The following is a 19,530-nucleotide window of genomic DNA, read 5'->3' as shown; positions in this document are numbered from 1 at the left end:
TTTTTTACCCATTTGCCTGTTTTAACATGGCAAACCATCAGAATCCTGCTTGTCTGCTAACTCTTCCAAAATTCAAATGCCACAACCACAATTATGTATATTTGAATCCAGTGAATGAACTTTTACTAATCAGTGTCATTTTTCACATTAGCAATGGAGTATTTAAACACTGATACAAGTCAGAACCTTCAGTTCATTGTACTGGACTGGGTTCATCATCTGAAAATTGATGATGTTGAGATTACAGATGATTTAAATTATGTAGAAAAACTGCAGGTTCTAATCAGATCAGGATCATTTTATTTAAAGTAAGCACCATATAAACACTGCATCACTATGTCAGTTTATTAATGTTTAATACAAAATATTTTTTCTTGCTCTTAGATATATTTTAGATTTAAGATATATTCTAAGATATTTTTAGATTTAAAATTGTATGTACTCTAAGAAGTATTATACATTTAAAAATGTATAAAAAATAATTATAATAATAAAAAAGTACCAATATTTAACTGTAATTTTGGCCCCATTGTTTGGTTTCACAGTTTAGAATAATAAAGGATTCAAAGAAAATGGGAAAAGTTCAAACATACAGAAATGAGCACAATGCAAACCAAAACTACTCTGAAGTACAAACTTGCCTGTACCAGGAGAGACTTGGCAGGAGACTAGGGTTAAATCTATAATCACCACCACTTCGTGCAGGCAAATTACACAAATAAAGGCACATACAGTTGCAATCAAAATTATTCAACCCCCATTGCAAATCAGGTTTATTGTCAATATTTCCAGACTATCAGCTGTTTGCAATGAACAAATCAAACAAAAGCAATGTAAATAGTTCAATACAACGATTGCTTCAAGTGGTTTCTGCAAATTCAACTGAAAATGCAACTTATAATGATTTCTCCAGTCAATCCCCTGAATAGAATCCCTCACAACAGCACAAATATGCAAAACAGGTGTTGTCTCAAGCACACCTGATGCAACTAATCAAGGGCTTCATTAGTTGCACCAGATGTGCTTGAGCTGGAACACATGAAATACCTGAACTGGCTAGAGGTACAAAATGCATGAAACACCTGGACAGGGCAGAAAAAGGAATCTATCAACAGCTGCAACCAGATTTCTGAGAAGGCAAGATTTCTGAAAAGACCTGCAGCGAGACTTTTCAATGAGCACAGTATGGCACGTACTAAATGCAGAAGGTTTTCATGCCAGAACTCCAAGATGTACACCACTACTGACCCAAAAGCACACGAAAAGTCAGCTGAAAATCATATAAATAAGCCACAGAAGTTTTGGGACTCTGTTCTGTGAAGCGATGAAAAAATTAGAACTTTTCTGCACAATGGATCAGCAGTATGTCTGGAGGAAGAAGAATGAAGAAAGAACAGTCAAACGTGGTGGCTTGGTGATGCTCTGGGGCTGCTTTGCAACCTCTGGCACTGGAAACCTGCAGCGTGTGGAAGGCAAGATGGATTCATTGAAGTATCAGGAAATCCCAGGAGAAAACGTCATGCCATCTGTGAGGAAGCTGAAGCTTGAGTGTCATTGGATCTTCCAACAGGACAATGATCCCAAGCATACCTCAAATTCCACCAAGGCTTGGTTGCAGAAGAATTCCTGGAAGATTCTACAGGGCCATCACGGTCACCTGACTTGAACCCCAAAGAAAATCTCTGGTGGGATTTGAAGAAGGTGGTTGCAGCACGCAAACCCAAGAATATTACTGAACTGGAGGCCAATTAGGCTAAGATTCCTCAGGAACGCTGTCAGAAGCTATGCATCTCATTTGCAGCAGGTCATAACAGCAAAAGGCTGCTCTACTAAGTACTAAAGAAGCTTGCCATGAAGGGGAAGAATAATTTGCAATGGGGGTTGAATAATTTTGATTACAACTGTAGCTACAGGAGACTATATGTATTCATATTCTTGCTAGTAACTTTAGCAGTTTACACGTTGGTCAGTATTATCCAGCAAACAGTAAATAAAAATAAGCTAGAGATTGATCTCTTTATAACCATTGATTATAGTATGAAAACACAATGCTTTGGAATATAAATGTGACATACTCCCGACTCCAAGCCTTCCACACATTGACACAATATGGCAATATTGTATTTGAATTTAGAATAAAAATATAGAAAAGACATCTGTCCAACACATTCGCTGAATCTCACTCTCTATTAGTAAATTAATTTCACTCTGTAATCTAGTGACAGTCAAACTAAGTGCTATAAACTGTCAGAAATGTTTCCCTGACAGATCTCTACTTTCAAAATCATTTATTTGAAAAAATAAAGGATTTGATCAGTCCAAGGTTACTTTACTGTCCAGTATAATAACTTGTAGGGACAAATGGCATCTTGCTGATCACTGCCGGTACCATCTTCTTCCTCACTTCTACCTGAACAGGCGTTCCTGATTTACTGAAGCTTGTCTCCACATAACCCATGGCAACATTTTGCTTTAGGCAGGGGGACGGGCATCCACTGGTGACTTCACCTTAAAAAAAAAAAAAAAAGGAAAAATGACAGACATATTATTGAAAAAATATAAAGATAAGTCATTGAAGAGAATGAATAACTCCTCGAACTGTAGCTTGACTAAGTGAACGTGTCTTAAGTGAACATGTTTCTGACTTAATGCATTCTTACATATCATGGTTGTATTCATTAAAGTTTTTAAAGCTTAGTGGTAAAATATTCGTAATAATTAATGCAGGAGTGTATCAAAGGACATGTTTAACAGCAGCTATGTTTTCTGTCAGGTGACAAATTTTGTCTTTTTCCTGTAGCTAAACGCCTATGAACAGCAACTACAATAACCAAAATAGTAGATGTTATATAGATGTTATAGTTCCAGAACTGTATTGAAATAATTGACTACCAGAATTATTGGGTGTCTGTGCATTCGCATTACCTATAACTTTGCCATCGGGGCTGAGGATGGGGGTGTGTTGTCGCACTGGTGGGCCGCTGGACATAAGTCCCACTCTTTTCCTCTGAGTCTTTGCTTTGATCTGTGGAACGATGACATCAGCTCCAGGGAAATCCCTCACCTGGCGACGGCGCTTACCTATAACCATATGCAGCAGAATGATAGGTCCCCCATAACATGTCATTTTAAACCATTAAAGAAATTATCTGTGTTAAACAATAAATTCTTTATTATATTTTTCATGCTCAAGGAAGAAATATGTCCTAGGCACATACATATATCCTTTCTCTCATATGTGCGTTGGAAAAACCCCTCAGCGCTTATGCAAACCCAACCTGACCCTGACCACCTTGGTTATGTTTATTAATGTTCCACTTACAACATTAAGCTTCACACACTCACAGAGTCACTCATTCCATTCAGAAATACAGTATGCAGTATGAAGACACACCTATAGTCCATACAAGACTGGCTTCCACAGGTGTCGTAGTCTCATCAATGTCGTTGCCGTAGAGACAGAGTCCTGCTTCCAGTCTCAGGCTGTCTCTTGCACCAAGGCCAGCCAGTTTCACCTCACTATTGACCAGTAGTTTCTCTGTCAACTCTACCACACTCCCACATGGGACTGATATCTGAAAGAGACACACTTTTAACATAAAATGTGTACATAAGAAAATAAATACGGTACATACAAATATATATTACTTTTCAACTAATATGGCTGCACACACAATGTCCTATTCAGAAACAGAGGAACACTAAGTTTACTTATTAAAAGACGTGACATACGTAATGGCCATATGCACTTTTCAAATGGGTTTATAAAATCCTACGAGATTCAGGAAGGTTTCTTATCATTACTGCAGTTTCTTTTCTTATTTTTGCACAACACACCTCAACCCCATCCTCCCCAGTGTATCCACAGCGAGTGACCCTACAGCCCTGGATGCCGAACACTGGGGTCAGAACACTGTTCATAAAGGTCAGCTTGCTGAGGTTGTCGCACACACCCTCCTGCAGCACTCGCACTGTCGACGGACCTACAAACACAAACACAGAAATATGATCAAAAATGCACATGAATGCTTGCTCATGTGAGTATCTGTACACAGCTGTATGTAGGATACACATGCACAAACCTATGCACATGTATACTGTATGAGCGCTCAGTCTTACCCTGAATAGCAATCAAACTCTCTTCCAAATACTCTAAATCGACAGCATGACCTGCTGCTTTAAACTCCTGCAGTTTGGCCTACAAAAACAAAACAGCAAAAAGGAAATAAGTAAAAGAACCAGCAAAGGTAACCAAGAGCCCTCCAGCTCTAGTGCTGATATAAAGGGACAGCAGTATTTCTGCTGTTTTTTTATTTTATTTTTTAAAATATTTTTTTTTTTTTTAAATACAACACTACAAAGGAGTAAACATCAAGAGACATCCTGTTAGCAAAAGGTCCTGAGGTTGAATGGAGAGCTGGAGGACAATTAATACAAAATATGCAGGAAAAAATGAGGTATAGACACTGTACACCTACAGGGCAGATAAACAAAGTAGTGTCTGGTAAGTGTACACTCAACTGGCACAATCAATCATTATCAGTATGTTTGAAAACACTGTTTTTTTTACCAAAACATTTTGAGCAAAACATATTAACTGATATCAGTTAATATCAGCTTATGCCTAATGGAGATTTTACACAGTGATGTCCCTCTCGACTCTTCTCTCTCTGCAACTTACGTCCATATGAGCAGAGTCTTTGTCTGCACAGCCAGCGTTGGACACCACATACAGATAACCCTGATCTGTCTTAGTCACTATCAGGTCATCTATGATGCCCCCTTTATCGTTGGTGAAGAGAGACAGGGTGCCCTAGAAACACAGATTAAAGACTAGTGTTTGCCTCATTATAAAATCTTTTAAGGTGCCTGAAGCAAATCCACTGTTTATTCTTTTTCACATAAATTGAACTGACAGGTCATGTTAGGTTCTGACAGTGATTACAATTTCTTCACATTTCACCATAATAACACCATAAGAATGTAAATGTTCTGCTTTGGAGAGCACATGCAAGCATGACCTCAAATGAAGGAATAATTACAGTATTTAACCAACTTAAAGGGTGTGCAAGTGTGCACTTGTTTACTCACCTGGTTGTCCTTTAGCTCTGCAATGTCTCCAACAATCAAGGACTCCATGAACTTTACTCGATCTTTCCCATGGACTTTGGTCTAGAGGCAATAAGACACAAGCAAGCTTACAGAATTCACTAAGGAGAATTATGATGAAAGCAAATGCAGAGTCTGTAGTTTGCACATTGGTTAACACTTGTGTGGCTGAAAAAAGAACAGCCAAGAACAAAACAAACAAGAAAAACAAATTCTTGGAAAGCAACAAATACCACTCTCTGATCTTTACACTGTGGCAGTTAAAAGGAAAGATTCTGCTATTACATTGGACATTGTCCACCCCCTTCATGACTTGTTTCAGGTACTTCCATCCAGCAGACTAAATATAAGAAGACTTTTATCCCTACTGCTACTGAAATTTTAAATAGGATATGAAGATAAATGTAATGCAACTGATCTCTTACAACAGTTGTGAGTTGTTGTTTTTTTTATATTGTTTTTGTTGTTTGTCTTGTTTGTTGTCTTGTTTGTTTGAGCCTCTGTCTAAAAACAATTTTCTACCCCCATGGAGATGGACAATAAAGTTTATTGAAATAAACAAAAAATCTGGAAAGGTCACGGGTCAGACATCTAATAGACATCGTTTTCATACATGGCTTGTTTGTAGTGTTTGTTTCAGAACCTGGTGCGATTTCTCCCTTGATTTAGTTTGTTTAGACATATACGAACACGGCAATCATGCTCGGATCAACACCAAAACAATCAGTCCACGTAAACGAGGTGATCTTGGCCCGATTGTAAACTAACTTTGGAGCGGTTCACTTGTGGTGATAAAGCAATCTGACCCAACAAACCAAACTGTACAGCAATGTATGATTGGAACTTTCACACAAATACCCATAACAAATAATTTACATGACCTTAAATGTTTTTTTTTACATTATTTTTTACTTACAATCAAATTTAAATAATATTATTGTTACTCTAGGGGAACACGATGCAATAGAGAGTTAAACATTTGTGAAATCCTGAAAGGTTATACCAATTAAATGACGTGTAACGGCTCTTCTCTGAAATTTCAGCATTGTTGTCCAAATTAAACATCGATTCCCGCTCAAACTGATAAATGATTATAACTACAGATTAAAAAAAAAAAAAATCCACAATAAGCTGATGGAGCTGCTGTCTATCCTATCCATCTTGAACACCCTGGAACCTAAACAGGCACACTCTGAACAACGAGAGGACATTGACTTGAAAAAACACATTTTGCACTCACATGTGACTTGCATAAACACATTTTGGTACGCTCTGGAATGTTGCCTTGTGAAAGCAAGCGAACCGAGCCAAAGAGAAAATGCAACACTAACAATTTAAGTCCCTGTTTCGGAATAAAGCACAGATGTACAGGTCAGAAAATGCCCTAATACGTGACCACTGAATGCCAATTTCTATTGTTCTATTGCCATTGCACATCTTTTAGGACAGTGACTGAAAATGTGGTCAAAACATAAAAATTTCCCTTTGTTAATGTGGACTCAATTTCACAGACCTGTAGCATGTGGCTGACATCGAAGATGGAGCAGTGTTGGCGTGTGTGGAGGTGCGAGTTGATGTGGCTGTCTGTGTATTGCACAGGCATACTCCATCCCGCAAACGCCACCATTTTACCCCCATGAGCTTTATGGAATTCATAGAGAGGGGTCCGCTTCAGAGCCACCTGTACGGACAGGGACAGGGACAGAGACAGGACAGCCATTTTCTTCCAGCACATTCCTCGTATAAGCATGATGTATAATTGTAAAAAATATATACATTTTCATAATACAGAGAAAGGACAAAATCTTACATGCTGAACATGTGTTGCATGGAAGTGTATACATATATATTAGTATATTATTTTTTGCTGTGCAATTTATACGAATTCTGTGCATTATTGTTCAAAAATGACAAACGAACTGAACTGAGATAATATTAAATAAATTTTTTTTTCCCTGAACCACTTCACTGGCTGTATTCCACTTAATGTTTATGGAGCAATAAGTAATTCATTAAGTGGTATCATCACTAATGCCCCCCCCCCCCACCCCACACACACGTTACCACAGAATCTGTACTCTAAGAACTGAAAACTGAACTTTGGGCCCTGAAAGTGATTGATCAGCCCATGTACAGGGTGAGACACAGTGAGGGTGAGTGACTGACACATGCACTTCCTTTGCGCAGATGAATCATGCTTTACTATCTATCGGTCTTGTGTCCACTGACTCGTACATAAGAGGATTGATCGATTCAAATGCTGTTTTGAACATGATGTAAAGTTTATAGAAAAAGGTTATTGCAAGCTATTCACAGAAGAATATTACGTGAAGTAGGCCGTACTGTGCCGCGTCCACCGTGCAGATTAATCTCATGGCTGCAAGTGCCAAGTCAGTTGTTGGGAACTAGATCACTAACTCTAGCAAGCTGTTTAAAGTATAGAGGAGTTAACATTATCAGCTCGGGCAGCTTCCGACGTGTGTATTTTTGTTACAAAATCTATGTTCTCTGTGCATTTCTTTATAAACTCAGTGTATTTTGTTTTCCACAAAGCAATATACACACTCAGCAGGTTAAGTAGACATCAGGAATCACCCACAAAATATCTCACAAAACACGTTCCGGAGTTTAAATTACAAAAATACAGCACATAACACAAACACCTCCCGTTGGTCAGTAGCCAGAGGTGGACAAGTCATTTACTAGCTTCCAACCAAATTAGAGAACAAGAAAAAAAGCTCAAATTCCATTAATCCTGTTATAGTAATAACATTTTTCTTTTTCAATTTCAACAAAACAAGCATACATATTGACTACGTTTACATGCACATCAAATTCCGTTTAAAGTCTACATTCGGGTTGCAGCCGTGTTCCGAATACGATGTTTATATGCGTACAAGCATCAGAATATTCCTGTGTTCATGGTTGTTGTAAGTGTGCCTGAGTTGCCATTCTTAAATCCCTAGCCTACAATAAGCATCTGTTAGCACCCACAATTCCTTGCAGACTGAGCAAGCGCTTATATCTCCTTTCAGTGGATTTTTCTGAATAAGGTGTTTACATGCAATAAATTTCTGATTAACCCTCTTACCCCGTATGGCCGAAAAACCGGCTTGCCCATCTTTGATCTATTCCCGTAAGGACGATATACCGGCTTGGTCGTCTATGCCAAATCCCCGTAAGGCCAATATAGAGGATTTACAGTGTAAACGTTATCCCCGTAAGGCCGGTGTACCGGCATTACTCTGCTATGATTCCTTACTTATTTAATTATTATTTTTTAACCCGGAAGGTTGATGACGTCATGACGTCAGGACGTGATTATGACATTATGCCGTCATTACGATGAAGCTGATCCAAGCATGAATATTGGTGTACTAGTAGAAGTGAACTAAAAATGCCAAAGCGAAAAGCTAATCGTGTTCCAGCTAAAGTTACACCTACAGTGAACACAGGTACATCTAAAACAGTGACAAAAAAGAAAAAACATACACAGTTACACAGGCGAGAGCGAGGATTCTAGATAGTGACAGCAGTGAAAGTTCAGGCGATGTTGAAATCGAAACCGAAACTAATAGAGACGCAACCTCTCCTGATTCAGACCCTGATCCGTCTTCATCTTCAGCTTCAACCAGTGCGACTGACACTGCAGGGGTTTGGAGTCATAACCTGACCATCTCTGTGCATTCGTGAAAACAGTACCTGCTGGTCTGATTATCACCAGAAACTTGACTTTTGGTGCTAAAATGCATTTATTTATTTATTATTTACTTGAATTTATTCAAAGGCATTGACCACGCTGATGCTCGTATGGTACTTCTAAATGAGTAGAAGGATTTTAGCGAGCATTTTTTCGTAATTTCTCTAGTTAAGAATTGTGCTCTAAGTTTAGTAAAAACACTGAACTGCTTCATTTTCAAAGTAATATTACACAAATACATTATTATAAGTTGTTTCAAGGCCTAAAAATGTTAAAATGAAAATGTTGATTTTGGCCCAGGAACTCAGGGTTGGCGTGCTGTTTCTCTGGGGAATATAGGGTTATGGGACATAATACTGTGGGAACTTAGGGGTAAGAGGGTTAAAACAGGCATATTCCAGGGGGAATTAGAATGTGGGGAATCAGAATATTGTCTAAATCTTAATCGGGTAATCGGATTGCGGCATTTACATGACTGAATATTAATTGCAATATTGACAAATTCTGATTAATATCGGAATATTGATGTGAACGTAAAGATAGTCATTGTAGCTTTAAGGGAAAGTACATTTACAAGTTTGACATTAACATTAATTATTTCATCATTTCATTGATCTTCAGTGACTTTTGGAAACACCTCCATGTCCTCCTGCTGTTCTTAATAGCCAACTAACCCAACTTACTTTGTAATATCACTGAGTTTAGCTGTAGCAATAACTTGGATATTTTTTTTTTATAAGAATATTAAAAAATAGTTTCTGTTTCGATTTGAAAAGTGGGCATTTAGCACAATGTTAACAAATTTTACCCAAAGACCAACCTTCATAACCTTAATCAGACATTTTAACATACAATTCATTCACAATTACTTGAAAAATGTTATTTTGAGACCCAATATCTGTTATCTCCTCAGACTGTGTTCTGTGTCCATTACTCCATACAACTAGTGCTGTCCATGATGATTAATTTATTAATGCAGCTAATTAATAAAAAATATATTTTTTAAAAAAGATATTAAAACATGTGCACACACACACATTACTAAAATGCAATTGTGTCAATCACAGACTGACATCATAAATATGTCAGTGGAAGTAAAATGAGTGAGAGAGGAGATAGACAGAGAGAGAGATATGAGAGAGAGATGATAGAGGTATGAGATAGACAGTGATAGGTTTGAGAGAGAGATGACAGAGATGAGAGATAGACAGAGAGAGGTTTGAGAAATGTTAGAGTTGAGAGATATGAGAGAGATGAGAGAGATGATAGAGATGATAGAGATGAGAGATAAACAGTGAGATATGAGAGAGAGACAATAGAGATGAGAGATAGACAGAGAGAGAGGAGAGAGATGAGTGAGATGAGAGAGAGATTAGAGACAGAGAGAGATGAGAGATAGACAGAGAGAGAGAGAGATATGAGAGACAGAGAGAGGGAGATGAGAGATAGATAGAGAGAGAGGGAGATGAGAGATAGACAGAGAGAGAGAGGAGAGAGAGGGAGATGAGAGACAGATAGAGAGGGAGATGAGAGATAGACACAGAGAGAGAGAGAGATATGAGAGACAGAGAGAGGGAGATGAGAGATAGATAGAGAGAGAGGGAGATGAGAGATAGACAGAGATAGACAGAGAGAGAGGGAGATGAGAGATAGACAGAGAGAGAGGGAGATGAGAGATAGACAGAGAGAGAGAGAGAGAGAGGAGAGAGAGGGAAATGAGAGATAGACAGAGAGGGAGGAGAGAGAGAGGAGAGAGAGGGAAATGAGAGATAGACAGAGAGGGAGGAGAGAGAGAGGAGAGAGAGGGAGATGAGAGATAGACAGAGAGAGAGGGAGATGAGAGATAGACAGAGAGAGAGGAGAGAGAGAGAGGAGAGAGAGGGAAATGAGAGATAGACAGAGAGAGAGAGGGAAATGAGAGATAGACAGAGAGAGAGATTTTATTAGACGTTTTGTCATCATTCCCTCTCTTCTGTCAGAAAGCTGCCCGAGCCTGTTTCTGCTCTCGAGCGCTTCACGGTGCAGCAGCTCGCGCAGACACGGACTGAGACACAGATGCCGCGTTCCTCGCGCATGAACGGTCAGTGCACAGCAACCACACCGAATGGCTTTTCATGTGGATAGTGCAATCGCCAAAAAAACAAAAAACAAAAAACAAACAAACAAACAACAACAACAAAAAACATTCGCTAAGGGAATTTCTCGCTTGCTGTCATCAAGGCTCGAAAGTAACGACTGTTTTTTTTCGCTCTTAACTTGGATCTTGCTCAAAATATTTCTCAGCTTCCACGTAACCGTTGTAGTCGCGAGATAACCGAGTTATATGTCTTGCACAATTTCAGAAAACTTTGTGGATTCCCTTAACCTCGCCCCCTAACTTACCTCGGTTGTCCCGTGTCTCTCCTGCTGTCCCGTTCTCCCACCAAATACTGCAGTTTGAAGGAATCCCCCCGAAACTCGGCCCCGGACCCCACCCCGGCCGCTCACGAGCCCTCGAGCCAGCATTGTGTTTCCCTCAGCAGTGCAGTTCCGAGAACTCTGACAAACCTGGACGATGTTTCAGAGCGCGCTCCTGTGGACTCCGCTCTCGCTGCTTCAGCGTCAAAAACAGGGAGCGTGCGATGAGAGGAATCCTGGGATGTGTAGTTTTCCCCAATTCCTTAACCTTCTCGAGTCTCGCATAAGACTTCATTTATCGCCCTCTTACGGTGTCGCCAAACATGTCTCACATTGCAGGACAAATAAAACTAAAAAACGAGTTAGAGGTCGTACAAAGTCATCTTTACTCCATTCACTGGTCTCTCATGATTGAACATTTCATTTATTCACAAGGAGAATCATCTGCTACACTTCACTGCCACCACTAGGTGCAAGTGACACTTCTGTTCACGATGCTCTTGTGGAAATTAGTGTTAAGTTAGTTTAGGAAAAGTCAATATAGTTACTAAATCAAAATTCTGGCCAGTGTAAGTACAATGTTTTAACACTGTCAGTTACAATATTATTAGTTAACTTCAATCATAATGGTACAACATTCAAGAGAGCTAAGATTGTCAGTGTTTATTGAACAGAAAACTCATTGCTAATACTAGTATGGCTAATGTAGCTATGAAATGCTAATTACAGCTGCACATGATACCCATGTTAGTTTTTTGAATACGTTGTGCATCTAGGGGTCAACATTACCATATTGGTCCTAATATAAGATATAATATCCTTATATATTATTATTAGTATATTATATTTTCCTTGTATTCTGACAAATACAGTAATACATGAAAACAGGTTTATACTGTATATGACATTGTTTTAGTCAGGATTATTTCAGTGGATAATTATGTTTTGCTTATGCCAGATGCCCAAGAAACCAGCAGTCGACAGGGATTCCATTTCACAGTCCTCTGTTCATCAAAAGAGGCCATAGTCCAAAATGGCAACGTAGCTACTCCTAATCCGAGCATCTGGACAGAGCTTAGTGAGCAGCTAGAAAACAAGATCACTGCAAAGGCTCTATATACTTTTGTTAAATTGAACAGACACAACATCTGGACTGCTTTAGGGTTTATTTATCAAAGTGCTCATGAAACAAGTGGCAGTAGTGATGACACTGATTTTGAGCCAGGGTCCCTTTCCCCCAGACCAAAGATTGCTGGACTTTTGATCTTCAAGTTCCATTTCAGAAATGGATTGAATTCATGCCTGAAACAGTTCAAGACAAAAACAAGTTCTCTAAAACACAAAAAAGGGAATACACTATTTTGAAGCCTGGCATCTGGACGCATGTGATAAATCATCACATTTGGCATGAAGTGTTTGACACTCAGCTCTATACCAACATCGGCTTGACATTAACATTCTTACACAGCAAATGCTAATTAATGGATCAGGACAGTAAAACAAACATGTGTGTGCGTGTGTATGTATGTGTGTGAGAGAGTGTTCCTTTCTCTCTCTCTCTCTCTCTCTCTCTCTCTCTCTCTCCTTGTTTTGTGAATATAAACAAATAGCACATCTAAATATCTAGGACTATATTTTTAATGAGGATGTCATATTTAGAATCAAGTCCACTGATATGTTATTTTTATCTCATCTTCCAAACAGTTTAACTAATCATGTGTAACCTAGTCTCACTCGCAGATGGTCTATTTGTGAGTCTACATCGAGGTGGGTGGTACACTGCATTAATATGTCCAAACAGTACAACTTTGCCATTATAACTATCTTGTGTTCACTGCTTGTCCACTTTCTCGCTTGGTTTATGTTAATGTGCATTTGCGTCTTTGCGTCATAATACAGACACAGGGGATCATGGGTAAAAGTTAGCTATTAGATTTACATTACATTCATTTCAATGATGAATGTCAGCTAGCTACCAAATGGTAGTCAATCAGTCATGAGTCAAAGGTCTAAAATCTTTTCCTGATAATGCTAAAATCAATATAATGTGAAAATAATACGACTACAATTTAGAATTTTACATATTAATAAATAATGCTGTATTTAGACACCTGTGCTCAGACACAAACAGTGAGAGATAACAACAAATTAGGCCTCATAAAAGTATAGTTTTACAGGGCAGTTGTGGTGGGTGGTTTATTGTGGGCTATAGATAAGAAAACAAAGAAACCTAGATTTTAACTTTGTTTCTACTGTAAAAGTATTGAAAACTACAAAAAGTACTGAAAAACTACAACAGAAGATGATTTGTCTTAATACATAATTTCTTCCCAGCTAACCTTGAACATTTCCCTAAGGTTATTATTACTATTAAGGTTGTTATTAGGCTTTTATGTTGGAACCATTTCATAATGTTCTGGGAACATATTATCCCAGCACTGTTCCAGAAACATTCTGAGAACTTTGTAACACAGTGTTCCCTTCTTGTGGTTATATGACAACTGACATGGAACATTTGCCAAGAGTTGCTTTTAGGTAGTATTTTTTATGTAACCATAAATAATGTTCCTGGAACATTCTTATAGGAAGTTCGCAAAAGTTGCTTTTAGGTTTTTTTGTATACAAAGCAACTAATGCAATGTGCAAATTATGCTTTGGCATTGAATGTTGATTAAAACGCTTTCAAACACACAATATATTTAACATCAGTGCCAAAAAGGTTCAGTCCCAAACAAGAAAATAATAACTTGAGCCTTAATGTTTAATTATTGTGACGGTCAAACATTTAAATTCACAGAACACATGAGGCTTTTTTTATTGTCATTGCACACAATTCATTCAGTTTTTAATTTTTTGTCAGTACTCCATGACTTTACATTTACGCACATTTAGAGTGAAAGCACCAGCGTGCATAAATGAACATACTTTTGCAGAAGGTCGACATTTCTGTATTATACATTCTTTATTCTAATATTTTGAGATACTGGATTTTTGATTTCTATGAGCTGTAAGCCACAATCATCAAGATTAAAACAACCAAAAAAAAAAAGTCTTGAAATATTTCACTTTATGTGTAATGAATCTAGAGTATATGAAAGTTCCACTTTTTGAATTAAATTACGGGACAAAATGAACTTTTCCACAATATTCTATTTTTTGAGATGCACCTGAACATAGGACCAAGTTTAAAACTCAAACTTACATTACAGAACACATATGGTCTTTTGATTCTTGCATATTTAGTGTCATTTATTTTTGTTTACTATCACCGTATCATCGTTTAGCCCAGAATCTATTAATATACACCACACGCCCTCCTGTTTTACTGTGGCTATTTTGGGTGCGGGAATGCTGGACTGCCCCACACTGCCTGCTCATTTTGGTGATAAGGGGAAGACATTAAACAGGGCAAGCTGTTTCATACTGTACACTATGAACATATTCTGTTGCTATGTTGTAGAGAATTAAAAAAATGTACCACTGGTTGAGTTTTAATAAGGCTATACTGTAACTGAATTTTGGTGCAATGTGACGTTTCCATTATACTGGTGAGTTAATGAGGCTCTTGATTTGGGATTATAAACAGGTCTGGATCTTTCTTCACAGTGTTTGATGAGGATGCACTCCCAAGGTAAGATCTGGATTGAAAAGTTGTTCTTCTGTGGGAATAACAAGTTAAGAGGTTTTCTCGGTTTTGTTACGTGGATAATATGATGGCTCCAGAGTGTCTATGCTGTAAGCATCACATTAAATTTCAGTTTATTAAGAGTGATAGTCCAATTTCACAACTGAGCTAAAATGTTAACATCTTTTTGAAAAATTATAGCATGCTCAGAAAGTTTAGCTTTTGTGGTTTTGATTTCCAAAGGTGTTACAGTGCAAATATCACTTTGTATGCAGGTGTATTATTAATAATATTCAAATCGGATGTTACTTCCAGCTTTAATAAATATATCGTCTTTCATCCAATATGTTCCTGTGTCTAGATTTTGTGTAACATAATCGGTGAATTAAACTGACGTAAGACGTTTATTTAAATTGTATTTACTTTTTTTTTCCCCACAGGGCACGCCATATAACTTTACAGTATTATAGTCTTAGAAAGAAGAAGTTAAATCTAGAATCTCAAAGGTTTTCTGGTTTGTACCTCTGGGGAAAACCCTTAAAGGTTTTCACTGTCTGAGGGTTCCAAGTTATGAAGCAAAGAACCCTTGAGGAATCTTTTTTATTGTCAATATTTTCATATCAAAGACAACCCCTCCATAGGGCTCTGTTATGAGGGGGAAATGTTCTAATGTTTAATACGTGTGTCGTGGTCTGGGAAAACCCCTACCACAGTGACATATAGACATTTTCTACTATATATAGTTCTGAAAACTGCAGGCATTCCTGAACTGAAATATGTTCCTTTGTTGCATGTACCTCAATCAGAAATAAAGTTGAACATTTTGAAACCTGGTTACCCCAACAGTGAAAATGGAGAGCACTGCATGTAAAGATTCCATTCAAATTCCACTGAAAGACCCCAACACACTGTGTGTCTAAAAGCAACTACTATTTATTTGTTTAATTTACATTTCATTTTATGTGTAATTAACAAAGTATCTAAATCATAAATATATAGCAAGCTAGCAATTAATCATATTTAAGCAGACTGATTGTTTTTACAGCCATGTTTGTTAAACAGACTCATCCTCTGCAGGCAGACAGCATATGTAAGGTTATAAATGAAGTGAAAACATGTTGTTTTGGTGATATCTATTCATATTTTACACAAGATTGTCAAGATGACACAGCCATACACGGAGTCCACAAGTGCAAATTTGCCATGTTCTCTGGGTGGGCGAAATGGCAGACTCAATTTCCTGTTTAAAGTTACACCAGCCAATTGTGGACGTCTGTAGCTTGTGTATGCAGAACCCTGCAGTTAGCACTTTCCACTGAATGTGCTCAGTTTCTCTGTAATGTAGCATGAGCAACAGTTCAAAAAAACGATGGTGACTGGCATCACATGACTTGGAGGAAGCATGTGGTTAGTAGCAGTCATGTGATAGGGGAGAGCTAGTTAGTGAGTGGTAATTGGCAAATCGCAAAATTAGTAGAAAATGAAGTAAAATCAACAACAATTTTCATAAATTTTGGCCACAGCAACATCTGAAGGTTTTTTCCAGGTCACCACCCATATCTTCTCTTTTTTGGTGGCTATGGTTAGATGGTTTACAGTACATGTGCATACTTAAACATTTGTTCTCTGAACAGGAGTGTCGGTCAGGTCTCCTCCGTCTCCTTCTTCAGCATTTGTACCTATCAGTGATAAAGACATGACTGAGATTGAATTGCACTCTGTGGACTCCATCAGTGATCTGCACCGCACACACCCTGAACAGCACAGCAAAGGTAGTGGCATGTGTTGGTGTCAATCTGTGATTAAGAAACAACTAAAGCTGACCTCAACTTGCATGGTCAGACATACAATAATACTAGGCATTGGGTGTGTTGCTTCTTTATTTTATTAACCAACAAAAGCACTTATGTCTCTGTCAGGTGTCCGACCTCCACGTCCACAACCTCCATCCATCAATGGGAACCTTCAAATGATTGACAGGCCAGTCGTCTGTCAAACAGGGTATCGAATGAGAAGGTCCCATTTGAGTCAACTCAGCGATATGTGGACTTCCTCTAAGTGGCGCTACTCTTTGACATGTGTGGCTGTAATGCTGATCCTCCTCACAGTCATTCTCATCTTTATCGTCTTAGGTGAGAGAATCTCATTATATATATATATATATATATATATATATATATATATATATATATATATATATATATATATATATACACACACACACACACACATATATATATATATATATATATATATATATATATATATATATATATATATATATATATGAATTTATAATATGTGTAATGAATGTGTAATGAATCTAGAATATATGAAAGTTCATTTTTTAAATTAACTTACAGAAAAAATTTACCTTTTTCACGATATTCAAATTTTTTGAGCTGCACCTGTATAGATTTTCAAAGAATGGAGGTCCTGCTAAAGTGGAAATATGCTATTTTTGTTCCATTTAAATCAAACTTCAAATATACAGTACAGGGTGTCCCAAAAGTCTCCATAGATAGGTGACTATGTTTGCCAGCACCACGTCGGTTGTGCCTTCGTCAGTGGATATTTGTGGATGTCTCACGTCTCGGTTGGTCTTTAACACGTCCAGTCTTTTTGAATTTGTTAACAATTTTTGAAACAGTGTCGTGTGTGATGTGCTTGCACTGTTTCCTGTTAAAGTCCATCGCAACCTTGTGACAGCTTCCCGATCCAGCCAGGAGAATGATTTCAATATGTTCTTCTTTTGTCAAAGGCGTTCTTAAAGGTTATCTGAAAAAAGTTTATAATATAAACTAAGTATGAAATATTTTGATAGACATTTTGCTAAAACGTGTTAATCTCCCCCTATGTATGGAGAATTTTGGGAGACCCTGTATAGTTAAGCCCCTTACAGACATCACAGCAAACAGATCAAATCCCCCATGTTTCGTGGGATTTTGGAAAACCCAAAATCAAATTCATAGTTTCTCCCTAAAAGTTCACACATATGCACAGTTTGCCCATATAACATTGTAGTTCATTGTAGCATGTCATTTTTCATTCTTATTGTATTCTTTTAAGGATTTTGTCCAAAAGAGTTATTTGTATTTGTTGAATTTAATCAAACAGTGTGCCTGATATAGATTTTAAAATTTTGACCTTTAAAGTAAAAATCTAAAAAGTAATTTTTATTTCCCTTTACCTTGCTAGCATCTCAGTGCTATATATATATATATATATATATATATATATATATATATATATATATATATATATATGCACATATATACACATATATATTCAGTAAAAAAAGAAACGTCCTCTCACATTCAACTGCTTTTACTTCCAGCAAATTTCTTAACATGTGTAAATATTGTATTAACATAAACATATTCAACAACTGAGACATAAACTGAACAGACGTCTGACGAACAGAAATGGAATAATGTGTCCCTGAACAAAGGTGGGGGGGGGGGGGGGGGTCAATATTAAAAGTAACAGTCAGTATCTGGTGTGGTCACCAGTGCATCTCATCCTCATGGACTGTACCAGATTTGTCAGTTCTTGCTGTGAGATGTTACCCCACTCTTCCACCAAGGCATTTGCAAGTTCTCGATCACATCTGGGGGTCATCTCAATCTTGTGCTGGTCATATGACGTCCACTGCGAACAATCCAATGTTACACAATCCATTCAGTTTTACTGTTAAGTGTCAGTTGGTGTAATTCCTGTTTTACAGTCTGGATGTGTATGTATTTCTCCTCTAGTCCAGCAGAGCAGAACTCTACACAGGCTGGCTGAGGCATTGAGTCAAAGGCAAGAAACAACAGACGAAACGTCTATCATCTTTCAGGAACTCCAGGCTCTGCGCAGAAACCTGACTGCACTGAAGATCAGACAATAACCACCCACAAACATCGCGCACAGATATCTTCATAATGAATACGGTTTATGATCCTGTGTATGTAAAGCAGTGTACCGGGGTCAGTCCAAAAGTGTGTCAACATCCTATCAACATGGGATCTCAAAAGTGTACTGTGTAAAATTTCAGACACACTCCATATGACTATACTGACTATAAAACCATCTCAATGACACAGTGGTAATGGAGTATATGTTTGTGTGTGTTAGAGATTACCAGTCAGAATCTAGTCTAGTAGACCTAGTCTAGTAGACCATCAGTTGGAGTAGCTAGCTTGCAAACTGAGATTCATTAATGTGGACTAGAGCTACGTTTTGAATTTGAACTAATTAGGTCATTCAAACAGCTTTTTAATATGGATTTATTCAGTTTTTCTGCTTTAGTATATCAATGATCAGAGTGACAGCAGTTAGGAGCACAATATGTTACAGACCAAGCTCAGCATGTGTCCAGGAAATTACTACAGCTGATTGCTCCATGGAGTTTAAGTAACTGTGTAGATGCATCAAGTTACATACCATGCAAATGCAGCCTCAAAATGCACAACAGTGGTTCTTGAGGTCAAATATTGTATCTCAATGTTCCTCTAACTAAAGATACACTGACCGATCATGTGTAAGCATTTGTACCTTAGAATCCCAGTTTAGTACTATTCTGATGAGTATGGAGTCTAGTTATAAAAGAACACATACAGTATAAGGGGGATATATAAGCGGAAACTGTGCAAATGAATTTTATAGACATGTGATGTAAAGGACCAGATAATCACCAAAAACTGCTCTGCAACTA

General features: G+C 37.7%; 2 protein-coding genes across 2 annotated transcripts; one reads left to right on the top strand and one right to left on the bottom strand.

The window, feature by feature from the left end:
- Window positions 1–322: 322 nt before the first annotated feature.
- amt (aminomethyltransferase) lies at window positions 323–11,561 on the bottom strand. The gene is made up of 9 exons (XM_053625465.1): window positions 11,192–11,561; window positions 6,623–6,790; window positions 5,092–5,172; window positions 4,682–4,813; window positions 4,120–4,198; window positions 3,838–3,983; window positions 3,395–3,575; window positions 2,926–3,081; window positions 323–2,508 (listed from the first exon to the last, which is right to left on the bottom strand). The coding sequence occupies exons 1-9, from the start codon at window positions 11,312–11,314 to the stop codon at window positions 2,330–2,332; spliced, it is 1,245 nt and encodes a 414-aa protein (XP_053481440.1). The 5' UTR covers window positions 11,315–11,561; the 3' UTR covers window positions 323–2,329.
- A 2,796-nt stretch (window positions 11,562–14,357) lies between these two features.
- si:dkey-20d21.12 (uncharacterized protein LOC556245 homolog) lies at window positions 14,358–18,965 on the top strand. Its single transcript, XM_053625458.1, has 4 exons — window positions 14,358–14,837; window positions 16,466–16,603; window positions 16,751–16,963; window positions 18,587–18,965. The coding sequence occupies exons 1-4, from the start codon at window positions 14,819–14,821 to the stop codon at window positions 18,721–18,723; spliced, it is 507 nt and encodes a 168-aa protein (XP_053481433.1). The 5' UTR covers window positions 14,358–14,818; the 3' UTR covers window positions 18,724–18,965.
- Window positions 18,966–19,530: the final 565 nt, after the last annotated feature.

This window comes from Ictalurus furcatus, chromosome 5 (genome assembly GCF_023375685.1).
Source record: "Ictalurus furcatus strain D&B chromosome 5, Billie_1.0, whole genome shotgun sequence".
In the NCBI taxonomy this organism is placed as follows: Eukaryota; Metazoa; Chordata; class Actinopteri; order Siluriformes; family Ictaluridae; genus Ictalurus; species Ictalurus furcatus.
Note: the sequence above shows the minus strand (reverse complement) of the source record. Positions and strands in the feature narration are given on the sequence as shown.